We start from the raw sequence: 19,377 nt of genomic DNA on the forward strand, positions 1-19,377 counted from the left end.
CTGTAAACAACTTGGATAAATGATTTTTATTTGTGCTAGTTTGAGCTTAACCATACACAAGAATTTGTCAGCGATAGCAAAAATCCAAAATAAAATTTCAAGTCATGTTGCAAAGGATAATGATATAGCGTATTTGTGCAGATGGGAGACGTATTGCTGAATACATCAAAACGAGTACATTAGCACAAAGACACACCGTTCCCACTTATAACCATGCAATACAATGGTGGGAGCAAACTATAATGGTACATATATTTTTTAAACTCCTCATTGGAGCTTTGTTTACATTTTATTTTATTTAAAACTCATAGGGGTGAATAAAGGCAAAGCTGTCAAAATATAGTGCCTTGCCAGGAAATGTTTTAGTCACTGTTTTAAAAGTTTATTGTCCCTGGGATTGACCAGGAGAACATTATTTATTTATTTTTCTTTATCCCATCTCTCGCCCAAAGTCTTCTATGTAATTCATTGAGAGTATACAAATGACAGTGCTTTACATTTTATTTGAAAAATACGAAATTCTTTTAGAAACAGGTTTCTTTTATTTGTGAGTAAACAACCTTTTTCAGCAAGGGTTCCCCTTTATATGACAGTGCTCCGGTCAAGTATGAATGGAGTGGGATTGGACTGTTGGTTGACTCCAGCCTCTCTGCTAGCAACACTTAACCTAACAGAATGGTTATAGTTGCTCGTTGATCGTGATAGGCGCATGGAGGAAAGACGGTTGAGAAAACCTTCCCCGGAGAAGAAGTAAAGCAAAGGATCAAAGCACGAATTGGCCGCGGCGAGACACAGCGTCACGACGACTGACTTTTGCATAGCAACCTTTTCAGAGCAAGAAGCGTCAGTTCGGTACAAGGAGTGTATGTGTATGGAGCGTTGCACATGATACGGCATGAAGCAAACGAAGAAGGTCAATAGGACAATGACGATCATTCGAATGGCTTTTGTGGCCGTGTCTTGCTGACGTCTAGCCCCCGTGGTGCGGGAAAGTAGGGTCTGGATAATGCCGGCATAGCAAAGCAGTATGATCAGGAAGGGGAGGAGAAAACCCAGCACCAAAGAGAAATAGTTTAACATAACTACATTTGACACCTCTTGACCTGTCGGAGGTTCGAAGCATTTTGTTTTGTTGGTGACCGGGTCAAATTTCTGGCCAAGCATGAGAAACGGTGAAGATGATAGACAGATGAAAATCCAAATACCCACACACACCAGCCACGCATGTCTGACTGTCACCATGAGTCGGTTCTGCACAGGGAAGACAATGGCCAAGAAACGTGTGACGGACATGGCCGCCATGAAGTAAATGCTGCAGTAGAGGTTGACGTATAGGGCGCAGGAGGTGACGCGGCACAGGAAATCTCCCTGGTTCCACTGTCCCTTGTTGACGTAATAAACAACCCGCATTGGCAGAGTGCTGACACACAGCAGGTCGGACACAGCCAGGTTGAGCATGTAGACTTGGAAAGGTGAACTCGGGCGGTGCGTTCGGATCAGCACCACCAAGGCGAAGCCATTTCCAGCCAGACCCAACACCGTGATGAGAGAGTAGGATGTGGAGTAAACCTGATTACGGAAGTCATCGATGGAGGGACAGAGAGTTGAGTTGCTCTCTACACGGTCATGAACTTGTTCCATCTGCAGCTCCTGAGATGAGGACAAAACATGACATTGAATATGTGACGCAGAAAAGAGTGACAGTTTTTCACCTGAAGTGCAGACTGGGAAACCCAGAAATCTGATTAGTGTGTACATTTATCCTGACACGTTGATTTGAACACTTCAAAGGCTAATTTTCTAAAAATCTCTCTAATCTTAGAACATTTGGCGGACTCAGTGCAAACGTTTTTTCTTTTCTTTTTTCGAGCTGTATTAAAAATCGTCTGGAGTGAAGCTCCTCAAAGCACCCTTGAACCCGAGCTACTAAAAACAATGTCAAGTCAAATTTCCTATTTAAGACATTAAGTTGATCTTGTCTTATCTTAAGTTATGTTAGGCAAATGGTTTTTCAACAAAAGCTAAACCCAACAATAAACAGAATTATTTATCCTTACATTGCCACTAACATATTTGCACAATACTAATGAGATCCATATGGAGCTGGCAACAGTTCTTTGTAGTCGTAGTTTTCAGTAGTGTAGAAAGACAAGGCATTCGAGTGAGGGGAGCCGTGTGGCGCTAAATTTGCCCATCAATCATCAGATTTTTCTCTCATGCAATCCAACCCTAATGCAAACCCTAACCGTCATGCAGAATGATTTTCTCCTTTCATACAGTGCTGTAATTAGATGCAACTGTTCAAAGGACCTTTATAGTATCTAAGTGATGGTAGATAACCCAGCAAAGACTCATCTGGCGTGTTTGTAAAGTCAAAGTGTATCTCTGTTGGAATATAGTAAATTTACATTAGAGTCATCTATCTATGAGTTAGAAATTCATAGTTGCATTTAAAATGTTCAAATCATTGGAAAGTTTTTGTGCATTTTTAAAATTTTATTTCTGAAAATAAATCTCGCTGAAGCTGAAAAGAATTTTGGTAAAAGTTGACAGCTCACCACTAAGTTCCCTTATGGTACTTGATCTTCAAATAGCAGGTCCTCTCCGCCTGATGTTTGTGCCTGTTTGAAGAAGGATGCTCCTGCAGGTGGCTGCTTACGCAGTGTCGTCTAGTTTGGATCTCTTGAAGATGGGACTTTGTCACTACCACTGTGCATCATGTTTGATGACGTCATCATCTGTAACACAATATCTGTGCTGACCTCCAGCGGCGTAACTAATGGCATTATTGTTTCAGCTTTGGAAAAAAAAAGGATCCCTAACGACTTGTGTAAACGAGTAAAACTACAATGTATACATTATATCCAACAATGTCACCAAGTCATTATCCTCATGGGCAGTGCTAGGCAAGTTTCTTCAAAACTGAAATGCATTATTTATAACTTATAATTTATAGTTTTTCTTCCAAAAACTGGAGGCACACTTGTAGAGTCCTCTACTTTGCAGAAAAATGTTTTAACATTTCTGAATGGAGGATAGTGGTGTCAGGAAAATTAATGGCAAAAAATGACAATCATCCTTTTTTTATATGTTGTAAGTATCAGATCTAAAACACTGACTACTATTTACATGTGCCTTAGTCTGAGTTGCTTTTTACTTGGAGGTCCGAAAGTCAAATGCTGTGCGTTTAAAAACTTTAAAAACCAGATCAAATACAGTGATGCGCTATAAGTAATTATCAAGTATGTTTGTTTATTCCACAAGATTTCCTTTGGAAATTGTTAATGAGTTTGCCTTGTAGTGAGCAAATCATATCCGGATGCCTCGGTGGAAATGAACAATTTTGCTGTAACTCATTTAGCTATTGCTCATGACAAAAGATGAATATGAATATGAAACCTAATGTTTACGCCAAGTGAGCGTCCCTGAGAGTGCGAGAGCGAGAGAGAGAGAGAGAGAGAGAGAGAGAGAGAGAGAGAGAGAGAGAGAGAGAGAGAACATTGCTTGCTTTCACCACAAACAAACTGATAACTTACATTGAATTGAATGTGACAGGAAATGCTCCAATTACAACACTTTAAGGGTTTGCTGCATGAGAACAAACGCAGATGGCTCACCACATCGTAAATCTTTGGTTGCTTTCTCTTGCTGTTCTTACATTTTAAAATGTCCTCATGTTAATACAGAAGTCTCGTTAAAGTTCTGTGTTCACAAGATGTGAATAGATGAGTAGGGAAACGGTTGTGCTCTTAAGCCATATTTGATCAGAAAATCAAATGAAATAGGCCATGTTAAAATGTGTAAAGTTTCTCATGCTAATCTATTTATATTATTGTAAATAATCAATTTGAAATAAGCAGACAATAAATTCAGTGATGGAGTTTGCATGTTCTGCTCATGCTCGCGTGGGTCTTCTTTGGGCACTCTGGCCTCCTCCCACATTCCAAAAAACACCCATGGTAGGTGTAATGGACACGCCAAATTTCCCCTAGGTGTGATTGAAAGTTTGTTTGTCTCTCTGTGCCCTGTGATTGGCTGGCAACCAGTTCAGGGTTGTTCCCTGCTTAACGCCCGAAAACGGCTGGGATAGGCACCAGCAATACAATTTTAATGAACCTAATTTAATCCTTTTTTACGTGGCTAAACCAGCAACCATACTTTGCCCAAACCCAGTTTCTGACCCACTCTTCCCCATAATTTGTGGTTTCTTTTCAAAACATACAATTTCCGTGGAGTTCAACTGTAGGAAGTTCCACTGTACATTTATTAAGTTTTTCTGGTCCGGTGTTACACGCTGGCAACAAATTCATGAATAATTTCTTTGTTATTGTTGTAAAAGCAGCAACAGAGCGTGTGACTAAGCACAGAAAAGTGAATATATATGGAATGTATCAAGTGCTAGCTTCACAGGTCTGTATTTTTTATAGGCTATGTTAATAACGAGTTTCATATGGAAGGTAACCACAGCAATAGAATGGTTGATTTTAAGTTTCCTGGCCACAGTGCGCCTTCTTATAGCTATGGTTTATTATAACCCATCTAACAGCCATATGCAATGCTAAAATCTTGAAAGTTTTCAACACGCCTTATGTGTTGTATACATGTGGTGAGGAATGTGCTCTCTATGTCTTGTGTTTACTCCACGTCAGTGTGCATATTTGAGGCAGCAGCAGCAGCTCCATACATGGATGTGAGAGCAACCTCTGCTTTCATCTGTTTGGACTTCTTTCACTCCTGCTTCAGTCACAAAATGTTAGTATTTTCCTTTGATACATCCATTCAGTTTTGGTGTGTGCAAATTTATAAAGGTTTGTTGAAGTTCAAGCCTCATAAAAGCTTGGGTGGCCTGCTCATCTTGACATCTGCGGAGAAATATTTAGAATGTTTCATTTTATGTGCAGAGTGTGTAAGCAATACTGCAGATGAAGATGTTTATGTAGGTCATGTTATCTCTGAAATGCTCTTGTCTCAGCAATTTAATGATCTGATAAAGAGAACACAGTAACCCAACCACACTTAAACATTTGCAATTTCTTACTTACTACCCTGTTTTATCTGTAGATACAAATGGGTGCCTCTGGAAAAGAACAACAAGTTTGTTATGAAACACCAAACACAATACATGATGATAACTGCATAACTAATCAAACACAGCACGATGACCACCACCGTGACATCATTTCCATATGTACAGTACATTCATCATGTTCTATACTCACCAAAAACAGCTTGAGGCCTGGCTCACATATGGATCCATAGCTATCCAGACTCGATGAACCTCGGCACTCTAAACCCAAAACATACTGCATGCAAACACAGAGAAGTTGCCACATCTCAAAATGCCAATGTCAAATGATTCTGTGGGCAATATTAGACTTTTTCGTATGTGGGGAGGGTGATGCTAGCAATTGCTACTCTCAAACTGCTTAGCCAAGCAAGCTTTGAGTGCACAACTGGACAATGTATAGATGGCCTTTGCTCAAACACCCACTTTGAGCTTCTGTAAACATGGAATTGTCAAGTCACTTTTCACAGGTTGGTCTGAAAGCTGACTGGTTTCAAAAAATGACTTATTCACTCCCAAAGACATATTTCTACATTGTTTATGTTTTCTATTTTCTAGCTATATCTTCACTTCAGGCTACAGGAGAAGCTAAAAATCAATGCTGAATTAAGTAGAATTAAGTATGAAACTAATCAATTACTTTAGCGCTTAAGTATTAATTTAAAAATTAATCAACAAAGTAAATGAAGTAAATAAAGTATTCAATTACTCTCGGTAGTAATCAGTTACACTAGGCAGTCAAATATTGAAGTAGCCAATTACTTTTGGTACTAAAGTAACTAAAATGACATTGACTTCTTGGCTTAATGTTCACATAGAAATAACAGAAGGCAAGCCAATGAATATTGGAGCCAAACTTGACTAACGCATGCCGATGTTATGACTCTATGTCTTCACAGGAACATCGCCTTGATCTGATCATTTTAGTATGTGGCAAACTGTGTACGAATACTGCATTGCATGCATCAATAACCTCTAATATTGCCATCAATGCTATCCTCATGCACAGAAGATGTCATGGCTGGTCCACATGCACTGTATCACTATGATGAGAGTTTGCTTTGACATTGTGTCAACAGCAACGCGTCTATCCTTTTTACAACTTTTTGATTTCATCAGTATGCTCATGTACAACAGATTAGATGCAGTCACAATGCACAAAAGTACAAGTGTAATTTTGAAAGATGTAATCATCTTTTTGAAGCTGCTGAACGCAAGAAGACAGCACAGTGAGCATTAGTTACGGTTACTTTCAAGGGTATCACTAGCTGTTGTGTAATTCCAGATGCCTGCAAATTGAGACATTTTGGCTCGGTGTTGTGTAATACACACTCATTCAAACACATCAAGGAACGTTATGTGTTTTCTGTCAAAGATCAGCAAAAGTACTGTAACTGACGCAAAAAGTGCCTGATACTGTAAGTCGGGTAAATTACCGGTAGCCACCGTAGGAGAGAGTCACACTGACTCACTGGAATCACCAACACAAAGAACACATTTCACAGTGTTCACACAACAGCAGACAATAACATAACAACACAAGCAGGAACTCTTTCGAAATTGAGGTCATATGGCAAAGCTGATATATGTTCTTCTCATAGATGACAATGAATATGGAGCTGAAGTTATTGGCGTTAGATTACTCACCAGCAGCTGTTTGCAAAGCACTCTCGCCACACAGCGTTCCTTTTTTGGCGGTGAGTAGAGTACGCAAAGACACAGGTGTAGACGTCTGTGATGAAGGAAAAACTCTTGGGCTTTGGTTCCCTTCTAACATGCATCAGATACAGAGTGGTTCTTCTTCAGACCAGACATGAAGGCAATCAGAGCTGAAGTGAGATGCTACCAAAAAGAAAAGAGAAGATAGAGACCAATGCCTCTGAGAAAGATGAGAGACTGAAGTTTGTTGAAAGCAGACGGCGATGGCTTTCACTGTTGATGGTCTGACCATCTTAAGGTGAGTTTTGAAAACCAGTAATATTGTTGTTGTTTTTTGTTTTTTTTCAAATCCAAGTGATACTGTAAGAGATGAGCAGAAGAGATGATCATTGTAGATACTGGATTTGAATCACCCTTCATAGGTTATCTCTTATTGTTAAGTTACAGTTTATAACCCTCGCCTTAGGATATCCTTTAAGGACAATCACACAGGACATAATCTAGTCCCTTGTTTGACATTCTTGATTGGAAAGACGCACATTTGGGGCAAAAACAGTTAGTGGTGAGAAGTGGTAGAAGAGGTTCTGCTGTTTTCCTCACAGACAAGCTCTCCCTCTGCTGGTAAGCTGTGTGAGCCCTCCGAATGCAGCAATCACCCAGTGTTTTTGACACATCTTGCTTTCCCTGACACTCTTGAAAGGCTTTATGCTGTTCCGGTGGTCTGTGATGGGGCGCATGGATGGCTCGGTGGAGGAATGCTGTCCACATGATCTGTCACCAGCTGTTTTTTTGTTCCAGCTGGAGCTGCTGAAGACTAGAGGCCAAATTGGTTTCACAGTGGTCTCAACAGATTCAGAACCTCAATCTGCTCAGCGCCGCTGCACATTGGCCTTGGATACCTGCTCTGTGCGAAGTGATCTTCCTGTACTCAAATCCAACGCAACATGCCAGATGTCAGACATCCCTCTCAACCGTGTATGAATTTGATAATGTCTCTTATGGTCTGCTGCCTCCCCTCTTCCTTCTGTCTGAGGAAAACATTGTGGTCGGGTAATTTATGGGTGCATAATGTTTTCCTCCACAGAGAGAATTGATTTTACTCAATATGTTGCAATACAAAGTCATCTTTGAACATGAAAAACAATTTACAAATGTAAGTTGTGACACTATTACACCATTTGTGTAACATGCTCGGATCAGATAAGCATTTAACTGTAACATAACTAAATAGGAGTTGATCAGGGGAAGATATGGAAAGTTTAAACATATAACCTTTGTTATTATAAAACGTCGTGAATTTGCTTAATCAAATGTTTTCACAGCTTTCTCATGACATGCTTGTGAACTCTGCTGCGCTTCTATTATAATAGCAGATATTGATCTACTCTAAATTGTAAACATGCTCTCATCTTGCAGTCTCTCTGCTGTTTAATACAGTATGGATGACTGCCTGGGGAAAATATCGACAAAACAATTCTAACCTTAACCCTAACCCTAACCCTGTAGCTTGATAAAAATTGAAATACTCTATTGTGATATCATGGATATTATTGTTTACATCCAGAAATGTTAGTTCTCAATAGCCATCCATCCTGTTTTGTGCTTATCTAGGATTGGATAATAAAGACTGAGAAATTACCTGTGAAGCCAATACTTCCATCTCTCCAAAATGTCTAAGCACACAATATGCCTCCCCAGCATCCACAGCCAGTATTTTTTATTTTTTTCACTCTGGCCTAATTTTCTTAATGTTCCCCATCCACCCTATAATGAACAGATAATTCACACACACTGTATTGCTACATTATATTTCCTGCTTGAATGAGTCAAACACAGGTCAAGCAAATTACACAAGTCCGACAGACAACAAACAAACAGCTTCAGGCCACATATCCATATATGCAGTAATTCTTGAAGAGTACACAAATATTTTTCTGAAGATATAACACCAAAAGACAAGACATGGGTCTGAGGAAGGCCCCACATGCTACAATCGTTGGTATTAAATGAATCGATACGGGCCTGTAGAAGGAACAAGCAGTGCTGTAAAATAAATTAAGATTAAAAAAAAACATAAACAGTCCATGCACCCTTTAAACAGTGCAGGAAAGAGATTTCGCATGCCCCGCAAGCTATGATATTGTAAATAAAATCATTGTCTGTGGATTATTTTTTATTTAAAAAAAAAACAAACCTACAATTGTATCATTTTAAAAAATCAAGGCAATGTAGATAAACTTTCAACAGATTCTAACCCTTAAACCTAAATGTTATCCTTTAAGCCTGTTCCTTGGGGTCCACCTCGCGACCCCCCCAGGAGGCCGGTCGCACAGTTTGAGGAATGCCTATTTTAGGACTGCCACGGGCGCATGCAAAAAATTACACATACTCCCTGTAATCTTTCGACATAATGTTGGCCATTAAGAACACGTGTATTTGCAATATTTTGAAATTCATCTTGCATATCGTCACTTTAGAAGATGAAGACCACTGTTGCTAAACCAAATATGTCCAGCAGAGGGATGTAGCGGAAGACATACAGTAATTATATGAATTTCAGTCAAGTACAATGAGTAAAATCTGATGAGCAGAGGCATGGATAAGATTTTCGAACGAATGAGAACCAAGTTTATCACATTACTAAACATGAACATAATTCAAATTAAAGTGAATAATATTTAATATTAGGTGGCATAGGCCTTACTTGCATTACCTACATCAAGCTCGTGATCCGTTGACCTCCCCAGAATGCTGCATCCTTCATGTGCAATGCTTTCCCAGGCCTTTGCTGCAGCTTTTTTTCATTTCTTGTTTGTTTGTAGGCCTTTCAAAACATGGTTTACAATTGAAATACTTGTTGGAAGGAATCGAAATAACTGATTTTGGTATGTTGAGCTCATCTTTTTTTCTGCAAAATAGGCCTGTTTTTTATTTTAATATTTTTCAGGGATACCTGTACTGTACTAATGTTGGTATTGAATGTATTTATACATATATTTTTAAATACACTTTTATTCTTAAGGGGGGTTATCTTACAATATATACCCCTCCATGTAATTTTCAGCACAGTTAGTACTCAGCTATGAGTATGCATTCATCATGTAGAATAGCAGTGATGTGATGTAATCATTGCTGTTCATTCTAGAGTAGCGATCCTCCCTCTTCATGGCCTCACTTTGATTCAGAGGCAGCGGCAGACCGGGGTCAGAGTGGAATAATAGATCACATGGGCTCACATGGTCTGTTGTGGACAAACATATAGAAATGCCATAGTACCCCTTTGCAGGCATCATTAAGTCATGTCTTGTCAGTTAGTTCACAAAGTCTGTAAAATTCAAGTCTCCTGAGTTGTAGCGCTTTGCTGCCTTTGTCTGATGGTGTTGTCAGGGCAGAGGCATGTATGGCACGATGGGGTTGCCGCTAAAGCCTCTTGGAGCACATGAATGAGAAGACGGACGCAAGCAAAGGGAGAAAAGCAAAGGAAGTACACTCATCATTGCATTAAAGGAGAGTAGGACATAGGGCTTGAAGAAGAGGGGAGACTGAGGGAGGGTACTGAGCAGGGTCCTCTAATAGAGTCTGTAGTTGGTGTGACTCACAAAACCTAGACTGGTGCTTAGGAGCTTAGTTACCGTTACCAAACACAGAGAAAGAGGGGGGGCATGCTTGTGTGCAAGGGCGGGTTTTGCTGCAGTCAAATCAAAGCTCTCCTGTTGTCTTGTCCAATCGTGACATTTCAACTTCAGCTTCACGTTATGGCTTCTGTCCCTTCCTTGGGAGATAGGTTTAGGGTTATATATATATATATATATATATATATATATATATATATATATATATATATATATATATATATATATATATATATATGTATAGCATCTCTCTCGTCATCATTGGCCAACAATCAAAACGATGGAGATGAGTTGCTGTGATAAATTTGGAGTGCCTAACAATGAGGAAAAGTGATGTAAACACAAGCTTTTAGTTCATGATAAGAACCATCCCCAATCATCTTATAATTACAACACATGACTCATACAGCACACTAAAGGCAGCTCCAACAATGGAGATGTTAAACATCTGATGCAGTGTATTGTCCTTCATTAGCGTGTGCGCGTGTGTGTGCACGTGTGCGTGACTTCAGCTTATGCAGTAAGCAGGATATCCTGTCCTCCCTGCTTCTATTGTGGTTTAGCCAGACGCTACCCCCAAAACCATTTCCCTTCAGTGAAATGTCCCTTTTTCTTTGTCTCACACACACACACACTCAAAACTTATACAGACATGCATGCATGTGCACACATACACACAAAAGCCGCCCCATGCCAGCCTTATCACAATGGGAACCTGTCCAACACCACCCAGTCAGGCTAAAAATACATTTTGGGTCAGTAATGACATGAACATTGAGTGACAATGAGATAGCAGAACTTTGATCTGTTAAATCAGTACAAAACAGCGCCATTTGTAAAAATGACATTGTTGAGCTTTTACACTCTACAGTAAACATGGTAACGTGATGTATATACATAATAAATTATTATTATTATTGTTATGTTTACATACACATTCAACATACGCAACAGTCATGTTCATGAAGAGATGGAGCCTATACGGTGATAGACAACCAGTCCAGGCAGTCTCACTTTCACATTGTCACTGAGTGGGACCTTAACCCATGTGGGTGCCACAAGTCAACCACTACCATCAGAGCTTCTCCTGACGTCAGAATTTATTTAACCTGATCTTGATCTTTGTACTTGATCTTCACACTCGGCTGCAAACCACTCCAGTGAGAGTTGAAGATCACGGCCAGAGGAAACAAATCCGACTTACTGCAGGTAATTCCGATCAAACTCTGACATCGGTTGTATAGGGAGTGACCAGTCCCAGGGATTGGAGGGCCCACTTTAGAATATTCAGACTCTGCTTTGTCTGTCGAAGATGTGTCGGTGGAATTCAGGAGGCCTTCAAGGAATTTTCCCCATGGTTCACAAGGTACTGAGTTAAGGTCAGCAGAACTCCATCTCCAATGTACACAGTGGAAATAGTTCGCTGGTTATCCCTTCTGAATGGTGGACCAGAATTTTCTCAAAGCCGTCCGGAAGTCATTTCCCATGGCCTGACAAACTCCTCCCACACCTGGATTTTTGCCTCTGCAACCACTGACGCCGCACTCTGATTGGCCAGTCAGGACTTATTAGCGGCCTCCAGAGTCCTACAGGCCAAAAAGACCAGATAGGACTCATTCAGCTAGACGCCAATCAGTCAGCTCATGAGCACTCTTACAAAGCGCGTCATTGGCTCCCGGCACGACATCGACCAATGAAGGCAGGAGTTGTAATCCACTCTTGCCCTTGGCCGGGAGCCAATCATGAGTTTTCTAGGAGTGCCCATGGCATGTATGTTTACAGTCAACTCGTCCCTCTCTCTCTCTCTCTCTCTCTCTCTCTCTATATATATATATATATATATATATATATATATATATATATATATATATATATATATATATATATATATATATATATATATATGAATATATGATGCTCAAATGATGCCTCTCTCCTCCAGCTTGTCCCATTACAATAATTGTTGTACACGGGAATACGATCGATACAAAAATGCACATATGTGCGTCAAAACTCGGCCCTTAGATGAACATGATGCCCTTTTTAACTGAAAAAATAAAAACTGGTTAAAGTTTAATCACAGATGCCAAACAGAGATTATGGGGGTGGGGGGGTCCACACTGCCTGATAAAGCAACTCAAGTAAGCAATGCCTAGTTACTTAGCACAAATGCCAGTCTTGGGCAATAAAAGTGTTTGTCCACGCTTGAGCGGCATAGCAAGGCTGCCACCAGCCCTCCCTCTCCTCTTCCTCCTCCTTCTCCCCCCTGCGGCCTGACCGAGGTGCTATTGTCTGGCTTCCTGTGGCCGTGGAGGCTTGGCTCCTTTCGCTGGCACGCTCACAGGCGCACGCGCACCAGGGGCGAGCAAGCGAGGCAATCCCTGCAGAAGCCACAAGCAGAAAACGCGCACGGCTGAAAAGATCCCTCGAAAGGAACCTCGTTTACTTCCCAAATGACAAGAACCGAGAAGTCCACCTGACGCGGAAGGTCCAAGCTCGTTCAGCTGCGGAGACTCTCTCGGCAAGTGTAGTGAGAAGTGCGAAGTATGGAGTTGATCTTGTGACAGTTGAACATTTCCATCACACAGCAAGCAAAGAGGAGAGCTGTCATCATCCGTTCATCACAGTGAGTCTGCACTTGATTGAGTTCGTACTTATCCGAATACAGCATAAGGGGATGGTTCATGTCTTAGGGTTCCGATGTTGTTGCGTGTCACGTGACGATCTGCACTTCAGACTTAGAAATTCCCAAGAAGCGTCAACTGACCAGTGTTTGCACTCTCATTTGTCTACATTGAAAAATAAACAAACAAACAAATGGAGGACATATAATTGTTTGAAATTCATATAGCTGCATTATGTCAGCGGCACTTGAATTGAAGATGGATGGGTCACTGCAGACTTAGAGGACACTTGGGCTTCAAATTCTTGAAAAAACAAACTGTTTTATTATGTTCTTTTACATATTCATCAGTAATAGGTATTGAACTATCAAAGGACTGACCACCTTCCAGGTTAATGGTACAATTGCTATTACATGATGTCTTGTGTGGTGCAACCCTAATCACAGTAACAGGTAACAGGTCTGCAAATCCGGACGTATGTTTGGTTTCTCTTAAGAGCAGTAGCGTGCTGTTTAGCTAGCTGTTACTGCTGACCAAGAGGACAAACTTTCGAATGTAAATAAGTCAAGAAAAATGCAAATATTCATTCTTATTCTGACAATGTGCAAAACATAGTTGCATGATGTAGTGATTCAGTCAATCAAGTCAAAGTAATTATAAAAATATGAAAAAGTAGGACAGGACATAACTTTGCTCTTGTATCACGTGATTCACTGTTTTCTTCTTCTGTCATGCTGAAAAGTTTATGATAACAAGGTTGTGTACATGTTGTGGGACACACTTTAATAATATTGTTTGAAATATTTTGTTATTCAAACATATGTTCCCACATTTACAAGAGACAACAACTAAACAAACAATAAAACAAACAAAAAAAAAGAAATGTAAATTTCATTAGAATTTTTTTTAAATTCAATTAGGCCATTATGGGATATTACAAGAGAAAAATAGCATTTTAAAGGATACTCCAAGCTGGCTTAAAAAAATGAAGCATTTCTTTCTTTCTTTTTCTTTTAAAATTATTTTATATCTGATCTCAGGACCAGTACTCAGAAACATTATGTTTCTGTAAGTAAACAATCCAACAATTATGGACTAAACTACTGAAAGGGACAGCGTGTAAGTAATTAAATATTAAAGTAATTAATTACTTTATACCTTAAAGAGACACTGTTTAAGATTTACTGTAGACCAGTTTTCATTTTACTGTAGACCAGTATTCAAAGTGAATAAATTAAATGATCATAAATGTCAAAAACTTGCAAATAAATGTGTTCTTAATGACCAACAGTATATTTTAAATATAATCATATGTCTAGTTATCATTATATTAAAGTGCACCTGTTTCATTTGGATACTTCATTTTATTTATTTACATTTTGTGCTCATTTGAAATGACACAAAAGACCGGATCGAAAGTGAACATTTGTCACATGATCAGGAGAATATTTTGACAGAAGGGACTGGATAGCAATAACAGAAAAACAACAAATAACTCAATAAAAACAGATTAAAAAGAAACATACCTTTACATACAATAGTTACAAGTTTAAGTAACATGATGAAAATAGCAGCAGCTACTGATCTTAGTGTTAACTGCTTAGAAGTCTTTACTCCTCAAGAAGATATTGTGCGCCACTTTCAGCAAGTCATGTAAGTGAGGGAAAGCAACAGCTGGATGTCCAAGCTGAACTCAAGCCACAGCAGATCCCAGAGGTCTGTTTCTGTCACCAGTGCAGTCCAAGGGGGGTTGCTTGCAAGTGCAGCTGTCTATGACCTCCACATGAAACCAAACACACATGTTGGAGGCTGTAATCTTTTGGCCAACATAAGCTACAGCATGCTGAGATCCATCTGTAGCTCTCTCAGGCACAGCAACCATTCAAAACCGCTGTGTGTGTGTGTGTGTGTGTGTGTGTGAGGACTGGCACATGTCAGTGTTTGCCTGTTTGAGCGTAGGTTCTATGAGAGTGTGTGTTTGGTGCAGATGGGTACAGTGAGGGCATTGTGAACGTGGGCAGAGACTTTCCGAGAGGCGTGTGAAAACGCCGTAAAGATGTCACCGCAGCTGGCACAGGACACGAGTAATGGACTGCGCAGGCTCACAGCGTTTCCTTTGTTGGATACATTCAGCGAATCACATCTAAACTAACTTGAGATTGCTACATGCAGTAAATAGGTCATGACTCTGTCTCATACTTGTAAACCGATCAGCAGCTCGTGCTTGAACTGCTCCCATCTGTACTGCATGACAGATTGCCCCTAGTTGGAGTGACTAAAGTAACGGGAACGGGTGTTAATGTGTGCGGTCTCTTGATATGTGTTTTGTTGGGTCGTTATTTCATTTTGATGTCCAAAAACGCCTGTTTTCATTCACGCCGCTGGGATAGGCTCCAGCGCCCGCAATCATCATGACGGAATGCCGTCATGAAGGCGGCGCGGCAGGCACACAGTGAGAGCTACAGCTTCAGTCAACGAAACGTTCCACGTCACACTGGTTAGAAATGTGGGTAATGAAAAGACCTATGTTTCATAAGATATTAATCACATTAAACATGCCAAAGATAAGATTTCAATATTCATATGCATAAATTTAACTGTGGGAAGTTTAAAACACGAGAACAAAGCTTTGGCAATCGTAAAATCGTGTCGTCTGAGGACCACGGTCAAAACAATATACTGCTCAGCTATTGCAGCGTTGGCGAAAAACTAGTAGTGGCAGCTGCCAATGCAAATTAAATGCAACAGAAACACTCAGTCAAAGGGGAAAAATTGCACATTAAGGGAAAACATTAAAGAAAACAAACCAGTACCACCAATGTCAAATGTTAAACTTGTCAAACAAATGTTGCGCCTTGTACTCGGAAAAATATGGCAGTAGTTCAATATTTGAGTATTTACTGGGGAGTGCGCAGAAGGAATGAATGAAACAGGAATCAGCTTTTGAGGAGTGAATTCTTTTTTTTGAAGGGGGGTGGGGGTTATTGTTCCAACTATGTATCGTAAAATACGTAATAGTAATATAGAAATTATTGTATCGGTCTAATTCAAGTGTGTGAATTTGGTTAAATGAAAGTAGAGTCTCTTACATACATATACAGTAATATTTAGGAAGCTAATGGAATTAATAAATGGTCCAAATATTTCTGTCTGTCGCTCCGGCAGCTGATGTTTGGATTCAACTACCGTTGAAACTTAAGCCTCTCGCTATGTACTTTTATGGTTGTGAGTGGATTTAGATTGAGCGGGGTTTGCACATGAAGTGTATGTAGTTGGAGTGTGTTTAACCTCTGTGCTCTCATAGCTGCCGTTTTCCTTTCTCACTTCTGATGATAAAGGTTAAAAGTTGAAAGGAACTACTATGTAACATGAACTGCTTAGACTTGCCGCAACTACGTTTTCCTGGTTTTAAAAGCATCCGTGCACATCTTTATCCTCTTCCCTCCACAGGAGGACCGAGCATCCCGTCCGCCTCCAATTATGTGTCCACGATGACTTGGAGAACACTTGACCTGGGGATCACCCACGGACGCTTCTAATTCACACATATCTGCACCCCCTCTTGCTTAAAACAACGTTCTGGTGTAAGCCCGTTCCTCGGAGCCCTCTCTAGCATCACCATGGCAAGTTTGGTGATCAATGAGACCGGGATGGAGGACTGCGGCATCGACGACTCCTTCAAGTACAACTTATATTCCGTGGTCTACAGCGTGGTCTTCATCTTGGGCCTCATCACCAACTGTGCCGCTCTCTTTGTCTTCTGCTTTCGCATGAAGATGCGCAACGAGACGACGATGTTTATGACTAATTTAGCACTATCTGATTTAGTTTTTGTTTTTACGTTGCCGTTTAAGGTCTTCTACAATGTTAATCGCCACTGGCCATTCGGGGATGGACTGTGTAAGGTTTCAGGCACAGCCTTCATCACTAACATCTATGGAAGCATGCTCTTCCTCACCTGCATCAGCGTTGACCGCTTTTTGGCGATAGTCTACCCTTTTCGCTCGCGCTCCATCCGCACTCGCAGGAACGCCGCCATGGTGTGTGCGGCTGTGTGGCTGACCATTGTGGGAGGAGGGATATCAGTCACCTTCTTCTCGACCATCAACAGCACAAATAGAGCCACAACCTGTTTTGAAGGCTTCTCCAAGAGTACCTGGAGGACCTACCTTTCCAAAATTACCATCTTTATTGAGGTAAGGGTGACACAACAATACAGTTATTATAATATCGAAAATATTAGGGATGGACGAGACGTCTCACAAGATCCACGACGAGACGAGCTTTTGGCATTTTTTTTTAAGTTTTCTTTTTTATTGAGCAGACTGCAAGAAATTAACACGCTAGCTTGCAAATGTACATAAACAGTCTTTGATACGCCAAATTTTTTCCATTTTTTCAACTGGAAAACCAACATATCACCACAGGTGATTTAAAAGTACATTATAAGCACATCCTGTATTTCTGCTTTTACATAGTATTTTGGTATTCGGATGAAAAAAATATGGTTTGGTTAAAAAAACAATTATGAACAGAAATAAATATATAATAATACATACAAATATATATAATATAATAAGGTCAAATACAAAAATTCCATTGAATATTGCATTACCAAAATTGTTCATTTTAACACTGAATTTTAGACAGCTCCCTCCCCATATATATATATATATATATATATATATATAGATAGATAGATAGATAGATAGATAGATAGATAGATAGATAGATAGATAGATAGATAGATAGATAGATAGATACGTATATAATGAGTGACAAATAATAATAAAAACAATGAAACAGTTTTGTAGTTGTGAAAAATGACAGTGTTTTCAATTAACCGTGTTGATTGAAAGATTTTAAACTGTCAAAACAATAAAATATTGAATCTTACTGCATCTTCAAACTAAGAAGAAAAAGTGCTCATATGATCCTTGTCTTTCTAGATTGTGGGATTTCTACTTCCCCTCCTGGCCAACTTGGTATGTTCCTCGCTGGTTCTCCGAACACTGCGTCGTCCTGTGACAGTCGGGCACGGCTGTGAGAGCAAGAGCCGCGTCTTGAGGATGATTCTTGTCCATCTCGGCATCTTCATCATCTGCTTTGTCCCTTATAACTCTATTCTCTTTCTCTATGCTCTGGTGAGGACCCAGGCCTTAGCCAACTGCTCAGTGGAGCGTTTCGCACGAACTCTGTACCCTATCACTCTGTGCCTGGCCAGTCTCAACTGCTGCCTAGACCCCGTGGTCTACTACTTCACTTCTGAGAGCTTCCAAAAGAGTTTGACCTTGGGGGGGAGCAAAGGATCTGGCTCCCGGCCTGAGAGTATTCCCCGTAGCGACGCAGAGGCGCAGGACCCAGTTAACACTCTTCCTAAGGACACACACACTTTGACGAGGAATGGAAAAGACGCTAAAGTATCAGAGAGTCAGTTTTGACGAGATAAAGAAAATATCCAAATGTACAAGAGACCCTGAGATGGGCTGTTTGTTCGCTGAAGTGGAAAATGCATAACTCAGCAGATTAGCCCTGCTGTAAATCCTAAACTATGGTCTGGGCTTCACCAATTAATCCACCGCTTGAGGGCTGAGGAATGTATGTGTTAAATACACACTAAGAAGAAGCCACCCCAGGACAACAGTGACAGTCCTTGGGACACTAAGACACTTGAACCTCCGATGACTCAGACATTAGCACACACTCCAATGCACTGGATTTTCAAACACAATGTGGATGACTTTTATAACGTACTGAGCCTTTATCTTTCATTGTTTTAATAATCAGGTTTTTACAGTTAAAGTATATCAGTGTTATGACACGGTTTAAACCTGTTGTTATTCTTATGCAGCCAATCTGGAGAGAGAAAAAAAGAAACGTGTCTCATCTGGGGCCATTAAATGGAAAATGTTTTGACTTGCTCTCATTGCTGCATGTATTATTTTGGTCCCCTGGGTCTTAGTTTGTTAGTTTGGTCAAACCTACTGCGGACTGGACTCTAACAGTGTGGTTAGATGTTTGAACTCATATAGCAGTTTGTCCTACTCTGTTTTCAGCAGGCAGCCGGTGTGTTTTTGTCAGGGGTGGAAGAGGCGGTTGGAATCCATTTGAGAACTCTGGCCTGTTTGCTGTGTCACAGGCCAAATGCTTATTGTGGCCGAAGCAAAGGTCCATTGTTCACTTCTCAATGAGGTCTCTCTGTCCTAATCTGGCCTTAGATGGTAGATCTGCTCAAAGTCTCACAGCAATGTGTACACACTCCAAAGTACGGCTAAACAGTGTTGACTAAATAATCACCCTAAAGCACAAATAATAGGGTACAAAAACAACGAACCCATGATTCAGCAAATCTTGGAAATCGAGTTTGTTATCGCTGAATAGGTTGCAATACCTAAGA

The 19,377-nt window shown here is 40.3% G+C and overlaps 2 protein-coding genes across 4 annotated transcripts; one reads left to right on the forward strand and one right to left on the reverse strand.

Moving 5' to 3' along the window:
* Positions 1 to 319: 319 nt before the first annotated feature.
* cysltr1 (cysteinyl leukotriene receptor 1) lies at positions 320 to 6,786 on the reverse strand. 3 transcript variants are annotated; one of them, XM_088431775.1, is made up of 4 exons: positions 6,713 to 6,786; positions 5,220 to 5,287; positions 2,559 to 2,738; positions 320 to 1,650 (listed from the first exon to the last, which is right to left on the reverse strand). In XM_088431775.1, the coding sequence occupies exon 4, from the start codon at positions 1,639 to 1,641 to the stop codon at positions 583 to 585; it is 1,059 nt and encodes a 352-aa protein (XP_088287901.1). In that variant the 5' UTR covers positions 1,642 to 1,650; positions 2,559 to 2,738; positions 5,220 to 5,287; positions 6,713 to 6,786; the 3' UTR covers positions 320 to 582. The 3 variants fall into 3 exon arrangements, with proteins under 3 accessions (XP_088287901.1, XP_088287902.1, XP_088287903.1); XM_088431776.1 differs by lacking the exon at positions 6,713 to 6,786 and having other exon boundaries at positions 5,220 to 5,296; XM_088431777.1 differs by lacking the exons at positions 5,220 to 5,287; positions 6,713 to 6,786 and having other exon boundaries at positions 2,559 to 3,048.
* Positions 6,787 to 12,609: 5,823 nt separating this feature from the next.
* On the forward strand, positions 12,610 to 18,906 carry lpar4 (lysophosphatidic acid receptor 4). Its single transcript, XM_088431877.1, has 3 exons — positions 12,610 to 12,982; positions 16,431 to 17,176; positions 17,930 to 18,906. The coding sequence occupies exons 2-3, from the start codon at positions 16,601 to 16,603 to the stop codon at positions 18,419 to 18,421; spliced, it is 1,068 nt and encodes a 355-aa protein (XP_088288003.1). The 5' UTR covers positions 12,610 to 12,982; positions 16,431 to 16,600; the 3' UTR covers positions 18,422 to 18,906.
* The last annotated feature ends 471 nt before the right edge of the window (positions 18,907 to 19,377 follow it).

The sequence above is a fragment of the Hippichthys cyanospilos genome, chromosome 13 (assembly GCF_059441005.1).
Source record: "Hippichthys cyanospilos isolate Australia breed blue-spotted pipefish chromosome 13, RoL_Hcya_1.0, whole genome shotgun sequence".
Classification (NCBI taxonomy): Eukaryota; Metazoa; Chordata; class Actinopteri; order Syngnathiformes; family Syngnathidae; genus Hippichthys; species Hippichthys cyanospilos.

Excerpts from the sequence above, each read along its gene's own strand:
- lpar4 (XM_088431877.1), top strand. The coding sequence starts at position 16,601 with ATGGCAAGTTTGGTGATCAATGAGACCGGGATGGAGGACTGCGGCATC. Across the intron at positions 17,177-17,929 it reads AAATTACCATCTTTATTGAG|ATTGTGGGATTTCTACTTCC; the intron begins GTAAGGGTGACA and ends TTGTCTTTCTAG.
- cysltr1 (XM_088431775.1), bottom strand. The coding sequence starts at position 1,641 with ATGGAACAAGTTCATGACCGTGTAGAGAGCAACTCAACTCTCTGTCCC.